The following is a 24158-nucleotide window of genomic DNA, read 5'->3' as shown; positions in this document are numbered from 1 at the left end:
TTACATATTGGTTAATGTTATTAAAAGCTCCTTTTAATAAGGTGCAGTGATGTCGCAGCTTGTTCCATGTTTTGCCTGCAGTTGGCAGAATGAGTGTCTGTTGCTGTAGGTAGTGGGCGCCTCCGTTCTGTCTGGGCAGCATCTAGTTCTGTGCTAAACAATGACAGATCTGTTTGGAGTAGCCTGTGCCCATGCCACTCTGGGAAGGTCTGGTACTTGTTGCAAAGATGCCACCACGGCAGATTTTGTGGCTGCCAGTTTGGCGGTGCGGACTTCCTTTGTTCTGTCAGGCAGATCTGACATAATTAATTTCTGTTGATACAGACACTGCAATATATTATATCAGAATGCAGTCACATCTCTCGCCAACGTTGTGATTAGCCCTTGTTTATTTCCAAATGGTTTGTGTGTGTATGTGAAGTACATATTATGATGTTCAAGCTGGCCAGCTGCCTCAAAGTGATCTCTTCCTGCCCAGTCCCTACACTAACTAAAAGATATGACATATCCATATAAGTTTTATGTATTTGTAGCAAGGAGAGGGACTGGATAAAGAGGGTTCCGCTTGGAAGTATATTGCAATATGTGAAGTGCAAAAAAAAGTTTAAAATGCTAAATAGCAGAAGGAGCAGAATACCCCAAGAGAGGAAAGTTAAATTGTGAAGGAACGGAGTCCTATAGCAGTAGTATTTTCAGGAGAGTATACAGTGCATCCGGAAAGTATTCACAGCGCTTCACTTTTTCTACATTGTGTTATGTTACAACCTTATTCCAAAATTGAATGAATTCATAATTTTTCTCAAAATTCTACAAATACGTAGCCACTCCTTTGTTATCCGTTGTTGTGTGCTTAGGGTCGTTGTCCTGTTGGAAGATGAACCTTCGCCCCAGTCTGAGGTCCAGAGCGCTCTGGAGCCAGTTTTCATCAAGGATGTCTCTATAAATCGCTGCATTAATCTTTCCCTTGATCCTGACTAGTCTCCCAGTCTCCCAGTTCCTGCTGCTGAAAAACATCCCCACAGCATGATGCTGCCACCCCATGCTTCGCTGTAGGGATGGTATTGGCCAGTGATGAGCGGTGCCTGGTTTCCTCCAGTCATGACGCTTGGCATTCAGGCCAAAGAGTTCAATCTTTGTTTTATCAGACCAGAGAATTTTGATTCTCAAGGTCTGCGAGTCCTTTAGGTGCCTTCTGACAAACCCCGATGGGCTGTCATGTGCCTGTTACTGAGAAGTGGCTTCCGTCTGGCCACTTTACCAGTACAGGCCTGATTGGTGGAGTGCTGCAGAGATGGTTGTTCTTCTGGAAGATTCTCCTCTATCCACAGAGAAACACTGGAGCTCTGTCAGAGTGCATCGGGTTCTTGGTCACCTCCCTGACTAAGGCCCTTCTCCCCCGGCTCAGTTTGGCTCTTGGAAGAGTCCTGGTGATTCCAAGCTTCTTCCATTTATGGATTATGGAGGTCACTGTGCTTATTGGGACCTTCAATGCTGCAGAAATGTTTCTGTACCCTTCCCCAAATCTTTGTGATACAATCCTGTCTCGGAAGTCTACAGACAATTCCTTAGACTTCGTGACTTGGTTTGTGCTCTGACATGCACTGTTAACTGTGGGACCTTACATAGACAGGTGTGTGCCTTTTTACATCATGTCCAATCAACTGAATTTGCCATAGGTGGACTCCAATCAAGTTGTAGAGTGGCATGGTAAATACTGTGAATACTTATGTACATTTTTTTTCTTTCATGTTGTCATTATAGGGCAGTGATGGCGAACATTGGCACCCCAGATGTTTTGGAACTACATTTCCCATGATGCTCATGCACTCTGCAGTGTAGTGGAGCATCATGGGAAATGTAGTTCCAAAACATCTGGGGTGCCAAGGTTTGCCATCACTGTTATAGGGTATTGTTTGTAGAATTTTGAGGAAAATAATGAATTTAATTCATTTTGGAATAAGGCTGCAACATAGCAAAATGTGGAAAAAGTGAAGCGCTGTGAATACTTTCCGGATGCATTGTAGCCAGCCACAGATGGATCCAAATATGGCCAGTTCAGCAGGGACTGGCTTAATTTGAATCCATGTGTGGGTGTCCCTATTCAACAGAAGATGATTGTTAGTTCTTCTTTTGTTGAACATGAATATTGAAAAACTTTTGTCAATCAGCGGCTTCAACCACTGGTCAGTGTATTCCTTCATCCTCCTCGCTTGTGTGGATGGAGGAATTTTTTCATTTTTTATAGCTTACTGGCTGAAAAAAAAGTGACCCATCTATGGCCAGCTTTAGACAGCAAAAGGAACACAGTCCTCCAGCAGAGCATAGCAGGGAATTTCAGGTAAGCAGAGTTAGAAAGCAGAAGGAGAAGAGTCCTCCAGCAGTGCATAGTATTTCAGGAGAGGAGAGTTAGATAGCGGAAGGAGCAGAGTCCTTCAGCAGCGCATATTTCAGGAGAGGAGGGTTAGATAGTGTAAGGAGCAGAGTCCTCCAACAGCGCATAGGAATTTTTTTTTTCTGTTTTAGCTTAATGGTGGAACAAAAAAAATGAGCATAGCAGGGTATTGCAGGAGAGGAGAGTTAGATAGCGGAAGGAGCAGAGTCCTCCAGTAGCGCATAGTATTTCAGGAGAGGAGAGTTGGCAGAATGGTGGAGTCTTCCAGCAGCACAACGTGTTTAGGAGAGGAGAGTTGATAGAACAGTGGCGTCCTCCACTACACAGATTATCCACAGAGGACATTTAGATTGTAGAAGGAGCAATCTTCACCTTGCGAAGAAAAACGTTTCGGGGAAGAAAGTTAAGTAACCTAAGAATCAGAGTCTTCCAGCATTGTTGAGTGTTGTGCTCTTAAAAATGACCACTAATGTTTATGCTTTTTTGTTTTATTTTTTTCATTAGTTGGTCAGGAGAAAGATCAAATACAGACTTCACTGGAGAATCGTTCTTGTGTCCTGATTCGGAGAGACCTGGTGGCACTTCCAGCGAGCCTCATTAGTCAGATTGGCTACCGCTGCCACCCGAAGCTCTACTCAGAAGGTGACCCTGGGGAGAAGCTGGAACTGGTGGCAGGTAAATACAATTTGTACAATCAGCCGTGCCTTTTTTGTTCACTAGGAACAGCAGTAAGGTATAGACCTATCAGAAGGATGTATTGTTTTGGACAATTTATGACAGCCATTCCAGTTCAGTCTCTTATTTTCCCACTGTTATTTTCTAGTGCAGGATAAACATTGATTGGTTTCTGCTAGGGAGTCGATCTACAAAAATCCATGTTTCTTCCACATGAGGAGCTATTTTCCTGCTTGGGTGAGGGCAGTACACAACCTTGAAGTACTTAGACTCCTTATTTCTGTTAGAGAATATTATATATCCATAGTCTATAGCATGATGTAAGAAAGTCTGTTTCCACCTTAACCACTTCAATACTGGGCACTTTCACCCTCTTCCTGCCCAGTCCAATTTTCAGCTCTCATCACTGTTGCATTTTGAATGACAATTGAGCAGTCATGTAACACTGTACCCAAACAAAATTTTTATATTTTTTTTCCCCATAAATAGAGCTTTCTTTTGATGGTATTTAATCACCACTGGGTTTTTTTGTATTTTTTGCGCTGCATATAAAAAAAGACCAAAAATTTTTGTTACAAAACTGTAATTAAGTTTTCTCCTTCACTGATGAGCACTGATAAGGCTGCACTGATGGGCACTGATGAGGCAGTACTGATTGGCACTGATGATGAGGCACTTATATGCAGCACTTCTAGGGGCCACTGATAAGCAACACTAATGGGCATTCATAGGCAGCACTGGTGGGCACTCATAGGCGGCACTGATGGGTGGCACTGACAGGCAGTCACTGATGGGACTTTTTTTCCAGGACTTTTCCAAAGCCTCTCCAATCCTATGGAATGCCCTACCCCGATCTGTCCACTTATCTCCTACTCTAGTAGCTTTTAGACAATCCCTGAAAACCCTTCTCTTCAGAGAAGCCTACCCTACCCACACCTTACAACAACTGTTTTTTCATTTTCTCCATCAGCTCACCCCCCACAGTTATTACCTTTTGTTTCCACTTGACCCTCCCTTCTAGATTGTAAGCTCTAATGAGCAGGGCCCTCTGATCCCTCCTGTATTGATTTGTATTGTAAATGTACTGTCTGCCCTCATGTTGTAAAGTGTTGCACAAACTGTTGGCGCTATATAAATCCTGTATAATAATAATAATAATGGGCACAGATTCCCATCCTAATAGGCACTGATTGGCATCCCTGGTGGGCTCACCTGGTGGTCTCCAGTGGGCATCCTCAGCGGGTCTGCACTGATAATCAATGCGCTGATTATCAGTGCAGACCCCCCTGTCAGGAGAGCAGCCGATCGGCTCTCCTCTACTCACGTCTGTCAGTGCGAGTAGAGGAAAAGCCGATAAACGGCTGTTCCTGTTTACATTGTGATCAGCTGTGATTGGACACAGCTGATCACATAGTAAAGAGCCTACGTCAGAGGCTCTTTACCAGAATTGGAGATTGTGGTGTGTCAGACTGACACACCACACCATCGATCACCGCGCTGCGCACCCCCGCTGGAGCGCCCTAGCGACTTAGCCGTAGACTGTCAGTTCAGCAGGGACCAGCCGAGATTTGAACCATGTATAGGCAGGCTGAATGTACCAAAGTTGATCGATCAATCAACTTGGGTACAACCAGCTTGTCGGATTTTACATGTGGTTGCAGGAAAGAAAATCGCTCCATCTATGGCTGGCTTTACAGGAGACCATCCTACCAAAATTTCCACAGTCTAACAAGAGGCCATCAAACCAAAGTCTTCCACTGCCTTAAAAGGCTGTCATTGCAATATCTGTGTACCAAGAGACTGAGGTACTACTGGCTGGCACTGTGTTACAAGAGACTGAGAGAGGCACTTGTAATGTCTTGTAATTGGCATTGTAAACTAGGGTTTTTAGTAGGATGGGTAAAAAAAACTCTAATGGGAAACCCCCATCCAACATTGTTCTGAACACTTTGTGACACGTGCCTCAATTGTAGCACATGGAAATCTGTGGCTGCCAATCAGAGTTGAGTTTACTGTAGCCGAAACAGTAAAAAGGTGACTCAGCCTGCTTTGTCTGGGTCAATGCACTTTTCATGTTGTTCTTGCAATTTGCAGTGCTTAGCTGAATAGACCACATGGATTTCATAGTTGCAAATGAGGAAACCTGTGTTCTGCTCTGAAATGAGCCCCTTGTATCCGTGAGATTATTGTCATGTCTGTGTGTAGTTATAGACATCCCTGACTGAGTGCTTTTGGGTTGGGAAATTAAAAGTTTATATTGTGCCTTAATGGTTCTGGAAGCCTAAAATGTAAAAATTGTGCCACATAAAACACTAATGATAGTCACAAATATCTGTTCCTGTATATTCTCTGAAAATGACATATTTAAGTTATTACGTTATTTCAGGCTAAAGGAGGCTTACAGCTCAAAGTATTTTTTAGACAATCTGCAGTGGATGGGAATATAATCCCCTCCTGCTTTTTTATTATTATTGCTATGGATTTCATAACGCTAACAGTTTGTGCAGACCTTTACAAAATGGGGAGAAACAGTACAGCTACAATACTTTTCAGTACTTTATCCTCCTCTGATATGCTCCTGAAAACATTTCATATTTATCAATGAATGTCAAAAGTGGACCTGTCGTTAAAATGAATTTTTCATGAGAATCAATAGGGCACGTCAGCCTTACCAAATCACATAGTTCTTTTTAATGAAAATATGCCACAGATAAAAAAAAAAAAAAACTGTGCCTGCTGAGCTCCTTCATGTACCATATAGATTACATGAACCCTGGATACTCGGAGCATTGTGAATGCAAGTCTATAAAAAATCAATTGCTTTGAGTCAGGTCTGACGTGAGTAGTAGGTATGCACTGATGGGTAGGAACAGTCCCTGTTAAGCACTACTAACAATTCAGAAGCACAGCATTCGTATGTAATTAGCAAATATTACTGCCCCCCCAAAGGACATGTATAAATACAAACTATACAGAGAAACAAGATTTTTTTTAAATATTGTTGCACACTAAGATAAGACATTTTTACACCCTTCTATCCAAAGATAAAAAGCAGATAAGACTATAGAGAGCATTGTTAACACTTTAACAAGAACCTAATAATAATTTTGAATACCTGGCCCTTTAAGTCTCCTCTCTCACACAGTCGCCCCCGCAAAACACTGCCGACATCCAAACTACTGTGTATGTTTCCAACAAAATCAATTTACTTGCGCAGCACAATAGCCGGGGCGCTGTAAACGCTTGTTAGCATACAGAATACCAGCACTCGTTATGCAGCCAGAATATTCATTTTGTTGGCGTTTACATTTTATGTGGCACTATTAAATGTGACACGGGTTATTTTCGCAGTGAGGAACAACTGTAAATCGTGCCTGAGCGCACCTGTGGATGAGTCCGATTTGCATTTTTCAATCTGCAGCAGGCAGATTAATATCTCCAGCTCATAATGCATCCAGCGATGGACTTATTTCCTCCGGTGAATTAATATCAGCGCTGGCAGGTGTTTTGGGGTTTTATCCCACCTCCTTCCTTGGGGAGTTTGAACATATTTCTTTTTCTTTTCCTTCCAAATCCAACTTGTTAACCTGCGAGATGCTGGAGAGCCAAGAATACAGGAAGCGTTTTTGTTTTTTTTAACTATTGGTTGACGCGTTATTGATTTAGCGTTGTAGATTGTAGGCATACATGTGTGCTGCGCCTACGTGATGTTTTTAGCATCGGCAGCTCTTGAGCACTTTCTTAGGGGAAGAGGGGCCTATGTACAGCAGGAACACAGGATACTACTGGGCGTAATTTTACAGAAAAACAAAGGCAGCTGTTCAGTACCACTTTTTACCCAGGCGTGTGATGCTATGCTTTGTACCAGAAAGGAGAGCAGCACACGACCACCTATTTTCAATGTCTACATTTCAGGAATTCTGCTGGGATGCGGGCAGCAGAGACACTGCCTTCCTCTACCTCCGTCTATACTTGAGAATCAACTATTAGGACCAACACTGCAAGCACCCAATAAGATTAAGGTGGACATTTAGAGGTTAAAATGGAACCAAGCTCAGTGCTGCAGGGAGAGTCTTTGTCTTTATGGTGTTCAGACATTATATCAAACCTCCTAGTCTGCTCTCTTCCAACATTATTAGATCCATGCTCACGGTCATACTGCCACCATCTTCTCCACTGTTTTGTCTGGTCAGACATCCTTCCTCTTCTACTATTGGCTATCTACTATTGGCTATCGACTGAAGATAAAACTCCTCGCATAAACTCTGGAATTACATTATCCTGTCACATGGCTTAATTATCTGTAAGATACTGGGAGTATGAGCTGCACTGCACATGCACCACAGGCAGTATAAACAATGAAAAAAATATTTGCTTAATATAGTTCTACCAAAAAAACTTAACCCAGCAATGTTTTTCAATGTTTAGTTCTGCTTCAAGTTAGTGTTGGGGTATAAAATTAGAATATAAGTGTTAGCTTAAATTTTAGGTTGAAGGGAAGGTATTGGGTTAAGGCTTCAAGGTCACGGTTAAACATTAGGGTCAGATTAAGAGTTGCATAGCTACATAGTTATAGTCAGTTTGTAAAAAGTCAATTTATTCAACCAATAGAAAAGAATAGAATCGATAGTGAATCTCATGCCTGGGATTGATCCAGAGGATGGCAAAAAACACCTATAAATTGTGATGCTGTTTGCTCCAGTGGGAAAAATAAATTCCTTCCTTATTCCCCGTAAGGCAATCGGATGTTACCTGGATTCAACAATCTCTAGGGTTATTACCTATAAATGTTATTATCGAGTTATATTTGGTGCATTTAGGAATGTATCCAGCGCTTTTTTTTTTTTTTTTTTAAATCATCTACTGAGCTGGCTGCTGCAGCCGATGTGCGATTCCCACACTCCCTGTGACAGCAGTACGGGGAGAAGTTCCCTGCACTAGCTGTCACTTTTTGAAATCAGCACAGCTGTGCGGGGCTTCGCCCACACAGCCACGTCATTTATTTACACAGCTCTGTGTGTGAATGAACTACAAGCTCTGACATCCTTTGAGGCGGTCAGCTTGTAGTTCTCAATGAACTACCACGGTGCTGTGGAGTGCCATGGTAGTTCATGGATTCTGTCTGCCCGGGCACACAGATACACTGACAAATCTGAAGGAGACCGGCATGGCACCAGCGATCTGCTGATCGCTGGTACAATGCTTTACAGGCTCCAAAAAAAAAAATGTTTTAAAAAATGCACATTTAAAAAAAAAAAATTTTTACCTGCAAAAAAAATGTGCATTTATTATTTTTTTTTCTAAAAAGTGAACTTATCCTTTAAGGCTTAACTTGAAGTAGATGTAAAGCCTAACTTAATGACATTTAGTTTGCTAAAGCTCAATTTACAAAAACTTTCATTCAAATATGTTCCTCATTAAACCAAATATCCACCCCAATTATGACTAGTTTGGATTTTGGAAGGATATGAGAAAGAACGTAGGTAGAGTGTAGGTTGCTATGAGTAACAACAGTTACTTCTTTATGTTTACAAAGTCCTGTGGTTCATTTAGCCTACTGTTCTCACATTAGCCTTTTATGAAATGCAAGCCTAACAATATGGCCGCCCTCTGGTTCACATTGGAGCATTGACTGCATCAGCAATTTTATTCTCTCAATTTCCGGCCTGGTCTTTCACCTCTGATTACAGATGCTGCTTGCGCTGCTTCTTTGAATGGCGGGGCCCTCAAGCTGTACTAATAAAAACTCCATAAAAATGTCTCACTCGACCAAAGCTCAGGAATCCCATTCAGATGCTTTTTTTTTTCCCTTCTCTTTCCTCCACATATAGAACTGGCAGCCTGTGTTATAATGCAGACGCCCTCCCTATCTCACAGCTTGCAGATTGACTCGACTGGAGGGGATGGAGTTCCGCTTCTCCGCAGTCAGCACATTATAATTAGAATCAATACCCGCAGATCTGTGTGTGTGCGAGTTCATTCGAGGTAACGGAGCTGAGCGCCGGGGAGGTGGGGGGAGCCGGGCCCTGAGATCTCACCGTAGCCCCAGCACTGCGCTGTCTTCATTCCATTGATTTATCGGGTAATGTAATTTGTGAAAATGTCCAAAATCTCCCTGGCTAGCCAACACCTGATCACCAAGGGACAAGGACCTCTTTCCCCATAATGGGGGTGAGAATGTACTCTTTTCTTCCAGGATTTCACATGACAGCAAGATTAACCCTATTAGAACAAGCATATGCTGAGAATTTCACCAGTTTAGCATTCTGTTCAGCTTTGCTGTCTTAAATAAATAATATGGAGGGTTTTTTTTTAAGAAACAACCCTGTTAAGCTTTATTTGCACCTAAGCTAGCCACATCACATCATCCCAATTTAATTTCAGAATAATAACCCTTTCCAGGAAAGTAAAACTTACTGATTACGTGATCCCTAGGCTTCTAACAGTCTGGTACAAATGAAGGAATAAAAAAAAAAAAAAAAACCCTATGTATGATCAGTTTTCTCAGCATGGCACAGTCACGCAGACAAAGCAGAGAAAAACACAAGGTGGTGTTCTTTTTTTTGAGGGGGGGGGGGGTTATTGGTGAAGAGGTGCATAGGTAAGCTATTTTAAAGAGGGTTAGGTACTGGATTTCTGTATTAGCTGCTTCTCTATATTCATAATTATACTGGGATAGCTTGGGGTATTTTCAAGGAGAGCAGATTTTAAAGTATTATTGCAGTTTTTTTCTAATTTCATTTTTGATGATCATTTCAGATTCTAACATGCTTGCTCTTACAATGTTTTTTGTACTGTATTTAATAGAGATTTGTAAATTAACCACTAGAGGGAGTTCTGTATTAGGTTCAGTATTAGGAGCTGGGAATTGCTGGAGTTTCTGGGTTAGGTCCAGGGATTAGTTGGTTGTTCTGGTTAGGTGTTAGTCGATGGGTTGAGGATCAGGATTACGTTTTAGAGTTGGGTTAATGTGCACGAGTAAGAGTTAGGTCTTGTGTTAACAGGCGTTGGGTTTGTGTCAATGGCATTGAGACGCTTCTTAGAATGCATTGACAGATGCATTTGCTCTACAGTAGCTTTTCTTCTGAAATGCTTTAGGTGGGTTTTGTATTGGGATGCAAAACGTATTTGAACTGAACAAAAGCCCTTGGAAATAGTCCCCTACTTGGAGTTCATGGTGAGGTGTCGAAGTTAGTTGGAGGTCATAGGTAGGTGTAGGGGTGAGTTTGAGGTTCTAGGATAGGTTTGGAGGTTCTCAGTTAGGTTTCAGGGGATGGTTGGAGCCTCGGGATTAGGTTTTGAGGTTGGGTTGACATGCATTGATTAGTTGTAGAGGTTAGGTTGAGTTTCACGGCTAAGTGAAGGGGTTAACTGCAGGTTCAGGGTTGAGGTTTTTTGCATACCAGGTAAAGATTAGGTTTTGTGTTAGGACTCTCGCTCCATACTTCATATTGTTTTTTTGGGTGTGATAAGGGTGCAATTAAATATCTCATATGGTATAAATATCAGCTCTAAATATTTGTAGTTTAGCTCAGGTTCGTTTGATTTTAGTATTCAGCACATATTCTTGAACCACTAATAAAAAAAAATGGTCCGCACCGATTTTCAAAAGCTAAAAAAGTAAGACACGGTTTTTCTCTTTGTAGCACACCCCACGTAGGAGCTGCAGATGAACAGAGATCCCCCACTCCTGTACAACCAGGCACACCGAATCTTCACAGCCACACAAAGTCAGAAAACAGTCCGTAGCTTTGTTTTTGTTGTTTATTAGCGGGTTAACAACTTTGGGGTAGGAGGTTATGGGATGCCCATTTGACTGCAACAACACCTTCACGGACATCTTCCTATGTACAACTTTAAGTGCTTTAGGCAATGCTAGCCCACCTGGCTGCCGCTGTTTCTCTCTACACCAGCCCACTCGGCTGACTCACTGGAGAGATCTTAGGGAAAGGCAGAAGACTTAAGCCCACCACTATCTTCAAGGGAGACTGGCTACATGTGGCAGTCCCTCCCCTTTGTTAGTCTCCACAGTGTTGAAATACTCACTCTGTCCTCTCTTTGCACCTGTGCCTCCAGGTTAGCCTCCTCCCTTTGCTTCTGTGGCAGGATCCCTCCAGCACCTGAGCCCCGGTAGGACACCCCCCCCCCATCTCAGGGAGTAGCCCTCAGGGCCACCGACAGCCTCCTCAACACTGCATCTTCCATATAACTCCTCTGCTGGCATAGCCTATGTCTATATATGGGGGTGTCTTTCCCCCCCTGCCAGCCTGCCACTGGGGATTGGCCGAGGCCCCATAAATATTCATGGCAGCTCCTCCTAACCCCTGCCCTCTAATTCTAGAAGGTTCTCCAACCTTTACAAACACCAGGGGGAGGCATCGGATAGCTGCCAGGATGAGGCACCCAGCCCTGAACTCTAGTGAACCCTGACCCAATTAAGACTCTCATGCTGTAACAGGAGTCAGGTAAATTTTCCTACTCTGCCACTACTAGTACCACACACTAGAGGGTGCTACACCTTGATACAGTGTGTGGATGGGGCTGGAACTATGGAACACCGTGGTTACATTTTCTCCACATTACAGTTATGAGTATTCCCAAGAGAAGATACCAACATTTTTATGTTTAGCTGAAGCTGGCTTATATAAAAAACTGGACCTTTTTAGGTTGCATAATGGCAAGAATTTCAATGACCTCTAATTTCAGGTCTCTTGCTGGGAGTAAATATATTTATACTTTATTTTATGTTCTTCTGCAGGGTCAGGGGTATACATCACCCGTGGACAGCTTATGAACTGTCACCTCTGTGCTGGAGTGAAGCATAAGGTCCTTCTAAGACGACTCCTTGCCACGTTTTTTGATCGGTAGGTCCATTTGCCTCTTGTTTGTCTATTCCTCATTCTGCTGCCTGTAAGGTTATATTTGAAAAAATATACATTGATTTGTCCCAAGAAATGTCTCTTCTGTTCAGTAACGACTGCTTCATAAAAATCACTTTCAACGTCTGTTAAGTTTATGACATCTGTCAATGGTTTATTGGATTTTTCAGAATACTTAACTTGCTGCCTGCATCCCCATTGTGGAGATTGCAGAGCTGGATGTCAGAGTGAGAAATCTTGTGTCAGAGTACAATAAGGTATCAATGGATCGGGAAAAGATGGGGAATCTACCAATTGAGGGATAAAAACAGCAATGGAAACCAGTCAGGTTTCAACCCTTCCACATTTTAGTCAAGCTGTTTTGGCTGGGGTCCTACTTTGAGGACCTCATTTAAACTGTTAAGGAAAATCTACTTGCTGCTGTTGTTAACCACGTTTTAGAATACAAATTCTTTACCTGTCACCGATGTCAAATTTTTTAATCACTGACCCAGAACAAGCATGAAACCTTAAAATCAGAGAGAAGTCAGCTCTTGATCTACATGATTGTTCCAAATCAGTACCCCAAGCCTCATTCACATGGCATTTTTTATTTGCAGATCTGAATTCAGCTGCATTATTTTCAATGGAATCAATCCCATAGGTGCGTTCAGATCTGTAACACAAAATCTGAAATTCAGCATTTCAGGACATGCATATACACATATGCCAGATGCAGGTATTGGGGGGGGGGGGGGGGTTACATAAGTATTAACTGATCAGTACGCAGGAACTATTGTGCTAGAAAAAAAACAGCATAATAAGATCAGTAACATTTTTAAAGCCATGTGAATGTAGCCTAAAGCTGATCTACATGTTTCATTTAAAGTGGTTCTAAAGACAGAAGGTATTTTTTATCCTTAATGCATTCTCTGCATTAAGGTAAAAAATCTTCTGTGTGCAGCTCCCTCCAGCAGACCCCCCCCATAATTACCGGAGTCTAATTTTGATACAACGCTGTGAACGTGGGCAGCAGCTCCCTCCTCACAGGGCAGATTAATAGCAGGAGCCACTGACAAGGGAGCGGGGGACAGGACTGAGTTATGTTGTCCCTGTCTATGGACACAGGAAGTGTGGCTCAGGCTCGAGCCAGGTGTGCCACCATAGGCAGCAGCTTCCTATGGTGGCACACCAAGAAGGGGAGTAGCCATGTGCGCCAGCAGGGGACCCTAGGAGAAGAGGATCAGGGATCCTCTGTGCTAAACCTTTGCACAGAGCAGGTATGTATAAGATGTTTTTAAAAATTACCCTTTACAACCATTTTAAAGGGTATGTAAAAGGTTAGTTTTCAAAAAAACAAACATGTCATACCTTCTCTGTGCAGTTGGTTTTGCACAGAGTGGCCCCGATCCTCCTCTTCTGGGGTCCCTCAGCTGCATTCCTGGCTCCTCTTCTCGAGTGCCCTGTTGGAGAGCCACTGTCCCTCGGGGCACTCGTGCGGGCGAGCACCTGTGTCCTGCTGCTACGTCCATTGACACAGACACCAGAACTCGGCCACGCTCCCCGGGTCATTGGATTTGATTGGGAGCCAATGGCTGCGCTGCTATCAATCTATCCAATCAGGGCCTGAGACACCAGCTGGAGCTGGCGTGCTCGTCCCTGTCGCTAGAAGCTAGGGTTCAGGTAAGTAAAAGGGGGGGCTGCTGCATCACAGGAGGTTTTTCACCTTAATACATAGAATGAATTAGGTTAAAAACCACAAGGGTTTACAACCCCTTTAACTTTAAATAGTTTGTTTGGACCAAGCCGATTCAAACAAACTATTTATTTCACTGAGAGTTTCAGCAGATATACTCTGTAAAAAAAAAACAAAAAAACTGTATGTAGCCATGTCTACATATAGTATACAGAACTGTAATTTGGCAGCAAGACAAGAACTTTGCGCTTCGGGAAAATTTAAAAAAAAAAAAAAAAAAAAAATCGGCTGAGAATTGCCCCTCTATTCAGAGGAAACTGTATTCTATGAAAGAATATAAAGCTTACTGTGATTGGCTGAGGCGGACAGCGGGGCTGATAACAATAGAACTATAAAAGAGGCTGATCAGGTCAACAGAAAACTCTCATTCAAAAATCTATCTGCCCTGTGTATCCAAGTTCAGCTTTTTCATTAATAAATACATCATCTGCTGATCAGTATGCATCTGTTACTGTTTCTAATGCATCACTGGCTGTTGTTTCAGGAACACCCTCGCTAACAGCTGCGGCACCGGGATCCGCTCTTCCACCAGTGACCCCAGCAGGAAGCCTTTGGACAGCAGGGTACTAAATGCTGTGAAATGTAAGTAAATATTATATTGATGATGCTTAATGAATTTTGCATGAAGCAGACCTTAAAGTATGTAATACTGTAATACTTACCCACTATGTGCTTTGGAAATTTTTGTATCACCGTGACATCTAGGAGCCCACACTGGGAGGTGTTGTTTGGCCTTCTTTCCTGCCCATGATAGACTTTGTTTTTTGATTGGCTGGTCCTTATGGTTTTGGCCGCTTTTCAGCCTATGTTGGGGACCCTCCCTAGGAAGGGCTTCAAGACTTTACATATTGTCTCTTTCATTTGTACTTTGATCTTGCACTCGCCTTATGGCTTCCATTTGCTGGCAACCCTTCTGATTCTTTTTACCCCTACAATAACATCTATTGTGGATTGTAGCACACCTGAGATTGTGTGGGGTGTGTGTACCTAACATCTATCACGCTTTTTCGTTTCTTTTGTAAGCTATTAGCTCTATTTGAAAAGTGGATCCTAAAGAAGCCCTCATCTTGGGCAAAACTCGTCAATCCATAAATCTTCTGGGATCTATCCCTATGTGGATTTGTGCACTGTATGTCAATGCAAAAAACATAATATGTTTTTTTAGAGGACCTGTACCTCTCTTGTTTTTAAAAGAGGTTGTAAACCTCCAAACCCCCCCCCCCCAAAAAACCCTGCAAGACAAAAGGCATAATGAGCTAGTATGCATCGCACACTGGCTCATAATGAAATACCTACCTTCAAACGATGCCCTGCAGTGCTGCCCGCACACCGCTCCCATGGCCGTCATCTTTCACTGGATTTACTTTCGGGTTTGCGGGCTCCGGCGCGGTGATTGGCCAGGGCCGCGATAATGTCACTCCCATGCATGCGCACGGGAGCCACCAGTAATGGCACAGGTCCTGAAGAACCAGCAGGCCGTTTCTTCAGTGCAATGCACAGGTCGTCGGCAGCAGAGTATATAGTGAATATCTCCTAAACTGGGCAGGTTTAGGAGATATTTAACCAATTTAAGGTTTTGTACAAATAAAATGTATTGATTTTATATGGACAATTTTTGAGCAATTATTACCATCCAGGCACATTAACTACTTGCCGCCAAATCATGTGCATGTACGTCATTTTGGGGAAGTGGTTGTACCAGGGTGATGCCTGCAACGACGGTCGGCTTTCATGTGATAATGCTTTCATGCGGCTAAATAGCCACTCAGCTGTTATCACAAGGAGCGGGAGAGGACGTCCCAGTCACACCCCCCCCAAACTGGCAACGTCCGCCAGCTGGCTGGAGACCCAAACAAAGCCGGAATTGGCCTTGATCAGGTCTCCGATGTAGTAACCGATGTAGTTATAGTAACAATGTAGTTTACTTGGCAGCCAACAGCGCCAATTTAAAAAAAACAAAAACGCTGTTTTAAATACTTTGAAGTGCAGAGGCGCGATTTGGGGTCTTTGAGACCCCAGATCCCTCCATAAAGAGTACCTGTCACTGCCTATTACTGTCACAAGGGTTGTTTACATTCCTTTTAACAGCAATAAAAGTGATCAGAAGTATTTTTTTTTTAAAGGGACAGTGTAAAACTAAAAAAAAAAAAAATAAGAAAAAAAAATTTCAAGTGCCCTAGCCCTCGCGTGTTCGCGAGCCAAAGAAAATGTATACATAAGTCGCCCCCGCAAATGTAAACAGTGTTCAAATCACACTTGTGAGGTATCGCCGTGATTGTTAGAACGAGAGCAATAAGTCGAGCAAAAGACCTCCTCTGTAACTCTAAACAGGTAACCATTAAAAAAAGTGCGTGCAATTTTAAAGTGCAAGATGTTGGGTATCTATTTACTTGGTGTAACATCATCTTTCACAAAATTGGGCTAACTTTATTTTGTTTTTTTTGATTCAGTAAAGTGTATTTTCCCCCACCATTTTATTCTCGAGTCTCTGTTGGAAAATATATATATATATCATTTTTTTTTTTTTTTTTGGGTGTTCTAAGTAATTTTCTAGCAAAAAATTATGATTTTAACTTGTAAACAACAAGTGTCTAAATAGGCATGGTCTTGAAGTTGTTAAAATCCCCATCTCCCATGAGTCCCCTGTTATAGGGAACTCATGGGAAACATCTCCCTTTCGAATGTGTTTACATAGGGGATTTTGCCAGTATTTAATGCACAGGTTCCCCCACCCAATATTCTTTTAGCAGCCCGGAACCTCCTCCGCTCGAGTATCCCATCGGCACGCCTGGCTCCTCCTCTTTTTTGTGTACCCCCATAGCAAGCCGCTTGCTCCTGGGCTGCACTCTCTGCATCCATAGACACCAATAGCACAGCTGAGCTCTACCCACCACTCCCTCATCACAGGATTTGACTGATAGCCAAGCCTGTGAAAGCGGGGAGAAGGGAGAAAGCCACTACAGACAGACACTGAGCTGGATCGAGTGAAGACTCAGGTAAATATGGGGGGGGGGGGTTTGAGGGGGCAATACTACTACCTAAACTGCTTTTTACCTTAATGCAGAGAATGCATTAAGGTAAAAAATGTTTAGGGTTTAGAACCACTTTAAATGAAGGCATTTATGGCTCTGACATGGTGGGCGTGACCTGGAGGGATGTACTACAACAACCTAGATAAAGGTATAATACTCGTTATGAAAAATATAACATTATGTCTAACAACAAATGGAACACAAAAATAATATAATTGAAAATGTATATATTTTTTTCTTTTCTTGTTTTTTTTGCCTCTTTATTGGGGTATTTTATAGTCCGAGGCACATTACACAGAAAAAAATAAAATGTGGCGAAAATAAAGTTTCGCCCTTTTAATTCTGGGCACATGCTCCTGTTAGTGTCTCTAAATGTTTGAGGTTGCTATTTGGACTAGATTGCATAAAATACCTCAAATAACAAATACAACAAAAATACTTAAAAATAGACACTTCTTTTAGGTGTTTCTGTTTTTATTATTTTTGTCACAATAAAGCCAGCCATACATGGATTGAAATTTGCTGTTCAGCAGGGACTAGCCAAATTTTGATCCATGCATGGTCTTTGTGGTTGAACAGAAGTTGATCTACTAATCTACTTCTGTTTAACCACTTCCCGCCCGGCCTATAGCAGATCGATGGCCGGGCGGTGGTTCAGTTATCCTTACTGGGCATCATATGACATCCAGCAGGATAACATGCCGTCGCGTGCCCTTGGGGGCGCGCATCGCGGCAATTTGTGGTGCGGTGTTTAAGTCTGACACACCGCTACACTGATCTTGGTAAAGAGCCTCCGGTGGAGGCTCTTTACCACGTGATCAGCTGTGTCCAATCACGGCTGATCACGATGTTAATAGGAAAAGCCGTTGAGCTTCTTTTCCTCACTCGCATCTGACAGACGCGAGGAGAGGAGAGCCGATCGGCGGCTCTCCTGACAGGGGGGGGGGGTCTGATTGTTTATCAGCGCAGCCCCCCCTCGGATGCCCACACTAGACCACCAGGGAAGCCGCCAGGACCACCGGGAAGGGGGCAACGTGGATGACCAGGTATGTACGCCATGTGCAAATTATGCCAGATCTGTGCCAATCAGTGCCCATGGCACCATTATATATCAGTGATGCCCAACAATGCTGCCCATTAGCGTCATCAGTGCCACCAATCAGTGTCATCAGTGCCATCTATCAGTGTCCATCGGTGCCACCTGTCAGTGCCTATCCGTTCCCATCAGTGCCCACCTATCAGTGCCCATCCGTGCCACCCTTAAGTACCCATCGGTGCCACCTATGAGTGCCCATCAGTGCCACCTCATTGATGCCACCTCATCGGTGCCTGTCAGTGCAGCCATATCAGTGCCCGTCATTGAAGAAGAAAACGTACTTATTTACAAAAATTTTTAACAGAAACAAAGAAAAACTTGTTTTTTTTCAAAATTTTCGGTCTTTTTTTATTTGTTGCGCAAAAAATAAAAACCACAGAGGTGATCAAATACCACCAAAAGAAAGCTATATTTGTGGGAACAAAATGATAAAAAATTTGTTTGGGTACAGTGTTGCAAGACCGGCCGCGCAATTGTCATTCAAATTGCGACAGTGCTGAAAGCTGAAAATTGGCCTGGGCAGGAAGGTGTCTAAGTGCCCGGTATTGAAGTGGTTAACCACTCTGTTGTACTGAAGGCAATAGCCTGTGGCACTGATTAGTCTATTGTGACAGTGGAGAAGTCTCACCGCTGTCAGAATTTAAAGGCCAGAGGATTCCCCCATCTACCTCGAATGTGTGGATGGAGGAGCTGCGTCAATTTTTCCATTAAACCCGTTGGTTGAACAAAAGAAAGTGGACTCATCTATGGCCAGCTTAAGGCTTTATTCAGATGGACATAAAAATTTTACTGACCACGTTACGCTTTTTTTTTTCCTCTCACAAAAGTATCTGCATAATGATCAGTAAGCACTTGCGTAAAATTGTTCATTTTTTAAAATCCAATACCTGCATCTGGCATATGTGTATACGTATGACCTCAAATGCAGGTTTTTGGATTTTGTGTTATGAATCTGAACGCAGTGCATGTTGGCGCACCTGTGCGAATGTCTCCATTGAAAACAGTTTAGCTGTGTTCAAATTCATAAATAAAAACTACTTGTCAATGTGTTTTATTACGGTCGTGTGAATTAAAGGCTAAGTTCACTTTTTTTTTTTCTAAAATCCAGCTCCCCAATCTACCAATATACCAGTAATGTACCTCTGTTGCACAAAAATACAAATTTTCTTTGGTTCTGAAGATCAAGCCTCACCTCCATCCATGGCTGTAGTTTGCAGATCACTTCAGAAACTTCCTGGTAGACAGGGGACAGACACACAGGATGGACCAGCATGTATGACCTAGGAAAGAGTTTACCAGCTGTCCTCATTAGCACACCTTCACCCATCAACTATTTTTTTTACAGCACCCCCGGCATTCCTCCACGTGTGAATATGCCTGACTTCCCCAGCGTCCCTTTGGACAGGCTCATGGTGCATGCTAAATTCCCTGGGGCCATAGGCAGTCCATGGGACATCCCTGATGTAGTGCATGTGCCTGCCTGATTGAATACAGAGTGATTGGATTGATGGTGTGTCCTCCTATTATATAGTTTTAGTGAATCTAAAAGGAGATTGTAAAAAGATTGTATAGTGTATGGCCACATTTATACACCTAAAATTACCTAGTTGCGCTTTCAGTGTCATTAATTGTTAACGGCACACCAAATACAGAAGAAAACACACATTTTGCCACATGAAAAAACAGGTGACAAATGCAGTAACAAATTTACAAAAATGTCCTATGAACTACTTTGCCAGGTGGAGCGCAGCCCATTGAAATCGACTGGCTGCCCTATGTGTGTCACTGGAAAAACGAGCCAAAAAACATGCGCTCCCACAACTCTAGGTGTGAATGGGACCTTGTAGTGAAATTGGTGCGTTTACAAAAGAACAATGAGGCTCCATTCACATCTGTATTTCCAAACGCATGGCAAACTGCACAGAAATTGTGAACATGCATTTCATAATGCTGCAAATGTGCATCGTATGTGTGTTGTCATCACATGTTAACCTCTTAAGGACCGAGCCTCTTTTTGAGACTTGTTGTTTACAAGTTAAAATCAGGGTTTTTCCCTAGAAAATTAATTAGAACCCCCATCCATTATATATTTTTTTTCAGACACTATAGAGAATAAAATGGCAGTCATTGCAATACTTTGTCACACCGTATTTGCGCAGCGGTCTTACAAGCGCAATTTTTGGGGAAAAAAAGTAAATTGATACCCAACATGTCACGCTTCAAAATTGCGCCCGCTCGTGGAATGACGACAAACTTTGGCACTTAAAAATCTCCATTGTCAAGGTTTAAAAAATCTACAGGTTACCAGTTTTGAGTTGCAGAGGAGGTCTAGGGCTAGAATTATTGCTTTCGCTCTAACGATCACAGTGATACCTCACGTGTGGTTTGAACACTGTTTTCATATGCGGGCGCGACTTGCGGGATGGGGTGCGTTAAAAAAAGTATTCATTTTTTTCTTATTTATTTTACCTTTTATTTTTTATTTTTACACTGTCCTTTAAAAAAAAAAAAAAAAATTGGGTCACTGTTATTCCTATTACAAGGAATGTAAACATCCCTTGTAATAAAAAAAAGGCATGACAGGACCTCTTAAAGTGGAGTTCCACCCAAAAGTGGAACTTCCACTCATCGGATTCCTTTCCCCCTCCGGTGTCACAGTTGGCACCTTTCAGGGGGGAGGGGGGTGCAGATACCTGTATATTACAGGTATCTGTACCCACTTCCGGCGTAGATATCCGCAGAATCTGCGGTTATTTACGCCACATCCTGTTCCCCCCCCCGCTGTCTGCTGGGAAACACACGGGTCCCAGAGACAGCAGGGACCAGCCGTATTGCGCTGCGCGACTCGCGCATGCGCAGTAGGGAACCGGGAAGTGAAGCCGCACGGCTTCACTTCCCGATTCCCTTCCCGAAGATGGAGGCGGCAGCACCCGAGGACCGAGAAACGGTTCAGCCTCGGGTGCCGACATTGCGGGCGCCTTGGACAGGTAAGTGTCCATGTTTTAAAAGTCAGCAGCTGCAGTATTTGTAGCTGCTGACTTTTTAAAAAAAACATTTCGGCGGGGCTCCGCTTTAAATGTAAGATCTGGGGTCAAATAGACCTCAGATCTCATATTTACACTAAAATTCAATAAAAAAAAATATATAAAATGAAATGTCATTTAAAAAAAATAAAAAATTCCCCTTTAAGAGCATGTTTGACGTCGCTTCCGCCCTCCAATGCTATGGAGCCAAGCGGGGGTCATCTTTCCCTCACTCGGCATCCGGACAGTGAGGGGAGCGGACGCGATCGTCTCCGCCATTACCTATGCTGCCATAACCCCGGTATGTAATGTACAGGTATGTTAATTTACGTGGAGTGGTTAAAGGCTCCCCAAGTGTGGTGAACAAACTGAAAACTGCAGTGCCGCTCTAAGAATAGTTATGGAGCTTCTCTGGGGCGATTGTTGCGCGTAGGGCAGTCTATTCAAGTGAATGGGCTGCCCTATGCGTGATGAGTGAAAACACTCCAAAACACACAAAACAAATGCGAGTTTTTGTTAGGTGGAGATGTGAATGAGGCCTTATGACTGAGTGTCTCCGTCCACTTCCTCTTATGTACTTGTATAAAGATCCCATACACTATGCAATCTGATTGTACAATCTCTGTACATTTTCCTTTGGATTTACCAGAACCATGGAATAGAGGACACACCTGAACAATCCATTCAGTTTGTAGCAAATCAGGTAGGCGCTTTTACTACATGGGAGATCTAAAGGAGATTGTACAGGAAGTGGGTGGAAGGTGGTAATGTAATGAGGGAGGTGTGGTCCAGAGTGGTGAACACACCCTATCACGCCCTCTTTTGTGATGCAACAAGGAAGTGATGGCTTCTGGGAGATGACCTAACAGGAAGTAATCTAAAAATCCACCCAAAGATACAAGACTGACAAGATTCTAAATATTACGTGGATGAGATAAGTGAGAGAAAAGCAGATTGGGAGGGCTGGGTCAGGAATGGCACTGGAAAACGCTTCTGTTTATTATAAAAAGTGAAATTCTGCCCAAAAAGGTGAACTTCTCCTTTAAACCTTATGGATCGATTTGCGCTTGTAAACAAATTCATTTGTAGTACTCAGCTGTCAAATGAGTACTTTGGTGATTCATAGGTACATAGTAGATAAGTTGAATAAAGACAATAGTCCATCCAGTTCAACCTGTGTAGGTGTACGTGTGTCAGTGTCTATAATTAATTTCCAATCTCCTTGTATATTGTGTTCTTTAAGATGCTTGTCCAAGAGTCTTTTAAAAATATCCATACTTCTCGTTGCCACCACCAATTGTGGAAGAGAGTTCCACATCCTTATTGCCCTGACAGTGAAAACAGGTTAAACTGCTTCTCCAATCCCATTGTGTGGCCCCGTGTCCTCTTACACTCCTGGAGACTAAATAGTTTTTTCCTATGCTGGGATCTTCATTGAGGCAAATGTAAATCGCTATCATGTCTTTTTTCCAGCGAGAATAAATTTAGTGCTTGTAGTCGTTCCTTGTAATTGAGGTCCTCCAGTCCCTTTATTCATTTCGTTGCCCTTCTTTGGACTCTCTCCAGCACATCCCTTCTGAGGACTGGTGACCAGAACTGGATGGAATACTCCAGATGTGGCCTTACCAGATTTTTATAAAGTGGCAGAATTATAGTTTTATCCCTGGAGTATATCCCCTTATTTATGCATGTTAAAATTCTGCCAGCTTTGGTAGCTGCAGCTTGACATTGCATGCTTTTGCTTAGTCTGTCTTCTACTAGGTCCTTTTCCATCCTGGATTCCCCCAGAGGTTCTCCCCCTGGTGAGTAGTTTGCATTCATGTTTTTTGCCCCCAAGTGCATTAATTTACATTTCTCCACATTAAACCTCAGCTGCCATGTAATTGCCCACCCCATTATTTTGTTCAGGTCTTTCTGTAAAGTTTCTATATCCAGATGTGAAGTTATTGCCCTGCTTATTTTTGTGTCATCCACAAAAACTGAGACTGAGCTATTTATCCCTCCCTCTATATCATTTATGAATAAATGAAACAGAATCGGTCCCAAGACAGAACCTTAGGGTACCCTACTTACTACTCCTGACCAGTCTGAGTAAATGTTATTTATCACCACCCTGTAACCAGTTTTCTATCCAAGAACAAACCTTATGGTCCATGCTGCAGACCTCCGCTTGTAAATTAAGCATTTATGGGGAACTGTATTGAATGCTTTTGCAAAATCCAGATACACCACATCCACAGGCCTCGCCCCTATGAAGATAGTAGCTCACTTCCTCGTAGAATGTTAACAGATTGGTCTGGCAGGAACAACCCTTTGTAAGCCCATGCTGATAACTACTAATGATGCTTTTTTTCTTCAGTACATTTTTGGATATAGTCCCTCATCATCCCCTTCCATAAGTTGCCTACTATTGATGTTAGGCTGACTGGCCTGTAGTTTCCAGGAATTGTTTCTGCCCTTTTTGAATATTGGTACCACATTGGCTTTTCTCCAATCAGCTGGTACAATTCCTGTCAGTATGATGTCCGCAAAGATTAGGAACAATGGCCTGGCTTTAACCTGACTGAGTTCCCCGAGGACTCTCGGGTGTAAGCCATCTGGTCCTGGTGATTTATTTGTGCTAAAGCGGTATTTCACTGTCTCTACATTTTTTTTTTTTGGCAAAATGACAATGTTTGATATATTTAAAATATCTAACTTACTGATTCCATTTTAGAACTTACTGCTCAGTTTTCTCCAATAAAAAAAAGTTATACATTTTCCTTTTGATGGTTGTCATCTTGCCTGTGGGTATGTGAAGCCCACAGGCATCCTCTTCCGGGATACGGTGCTGCTGATCGACCCAGCATGCACCGCCCGTTCTATCCCCGATCTCGCGCATGCGCAGTAAACAGAAATCGGAGCGCCGTCAACAGCTGTCTGTTGAAATCACGTGAGATTTCACGGCGGCTCTCCGCACTGACTCCTGGGATGAATGACACAAGATCCCAGGAGTCAGTACGGCGATCAGAGGAAGTGATGAAAATCCCCGCAAAATCCCCGCTCACAGCCCCAGGGACCGAACACAGGCCGGGCCATATATCGTAAGGTAGGAAAAAAAAAAAAGGTCCATATAGCACTGGGTGCTATATTTAGAAGCCAAGGAGCTGAAGTTTACAAAATGTGTGAAGATCCGCTTTAGGCTTATCTAGCCTTTCCTTGACTCCGGCCTCTGTTATCCACAAGGGTACGCCCTTTGACGTGTCACTAACAATAATGTTGTGATCAGTACACCACCTCCTTTTCCTGTGTAAAAACTAAGGAAAAAAAGGATTTAGTACAGTTAC

At 42.8% G+C, this 24158-nt stretch overlaps 1 protein-coding gene across 8 annotated transcripts in view; it reads left to right on the top strand.

The window, feature by feature from the left end:
* Positions 1–24158, top strand: part of NACC2 (NACC family member 2) — a 250949-nt gene that overhangs the window by 193472 nt on the left and 33319 nt on the right. For all 8 annotated transcript variants that reach the window (XM_073599632.1, XM_073599628.1, XM_073599634.1 and 5 more), the window contains 3 exons: positions 2897–3067; positions 11826–11931; positions 14166–14263. In XM_073599632.1, the coding sequence (XP_073455733.1) occupies positions 2897–3067; positions 11826–11931; positions 14166–14263 (375 nt within the window). The remainder of the gene's footprint in view (positions 1–2896; positions 3068–11825; positions 11932–14165; positions 14264–24158) is intronic.

This window comes from Aquarana catesbeiana, linkage group LG09 (assembly GCF_042186555.1).
Source record: "Aquarana catesbeiana isolate 2022-GZ linkage group LG09, ASM4218655v1, whole genome shotgun sequence".
Taxonomy (NCBI): Eukaryota; Metazoa; Chordata; class Amphibia; order Anura; family Ranidae; genus Aquarana; species Aquarana catesbeiana.
This window is presented reverse-complemented; position numbering and strand designations above follow the sequence as displayed.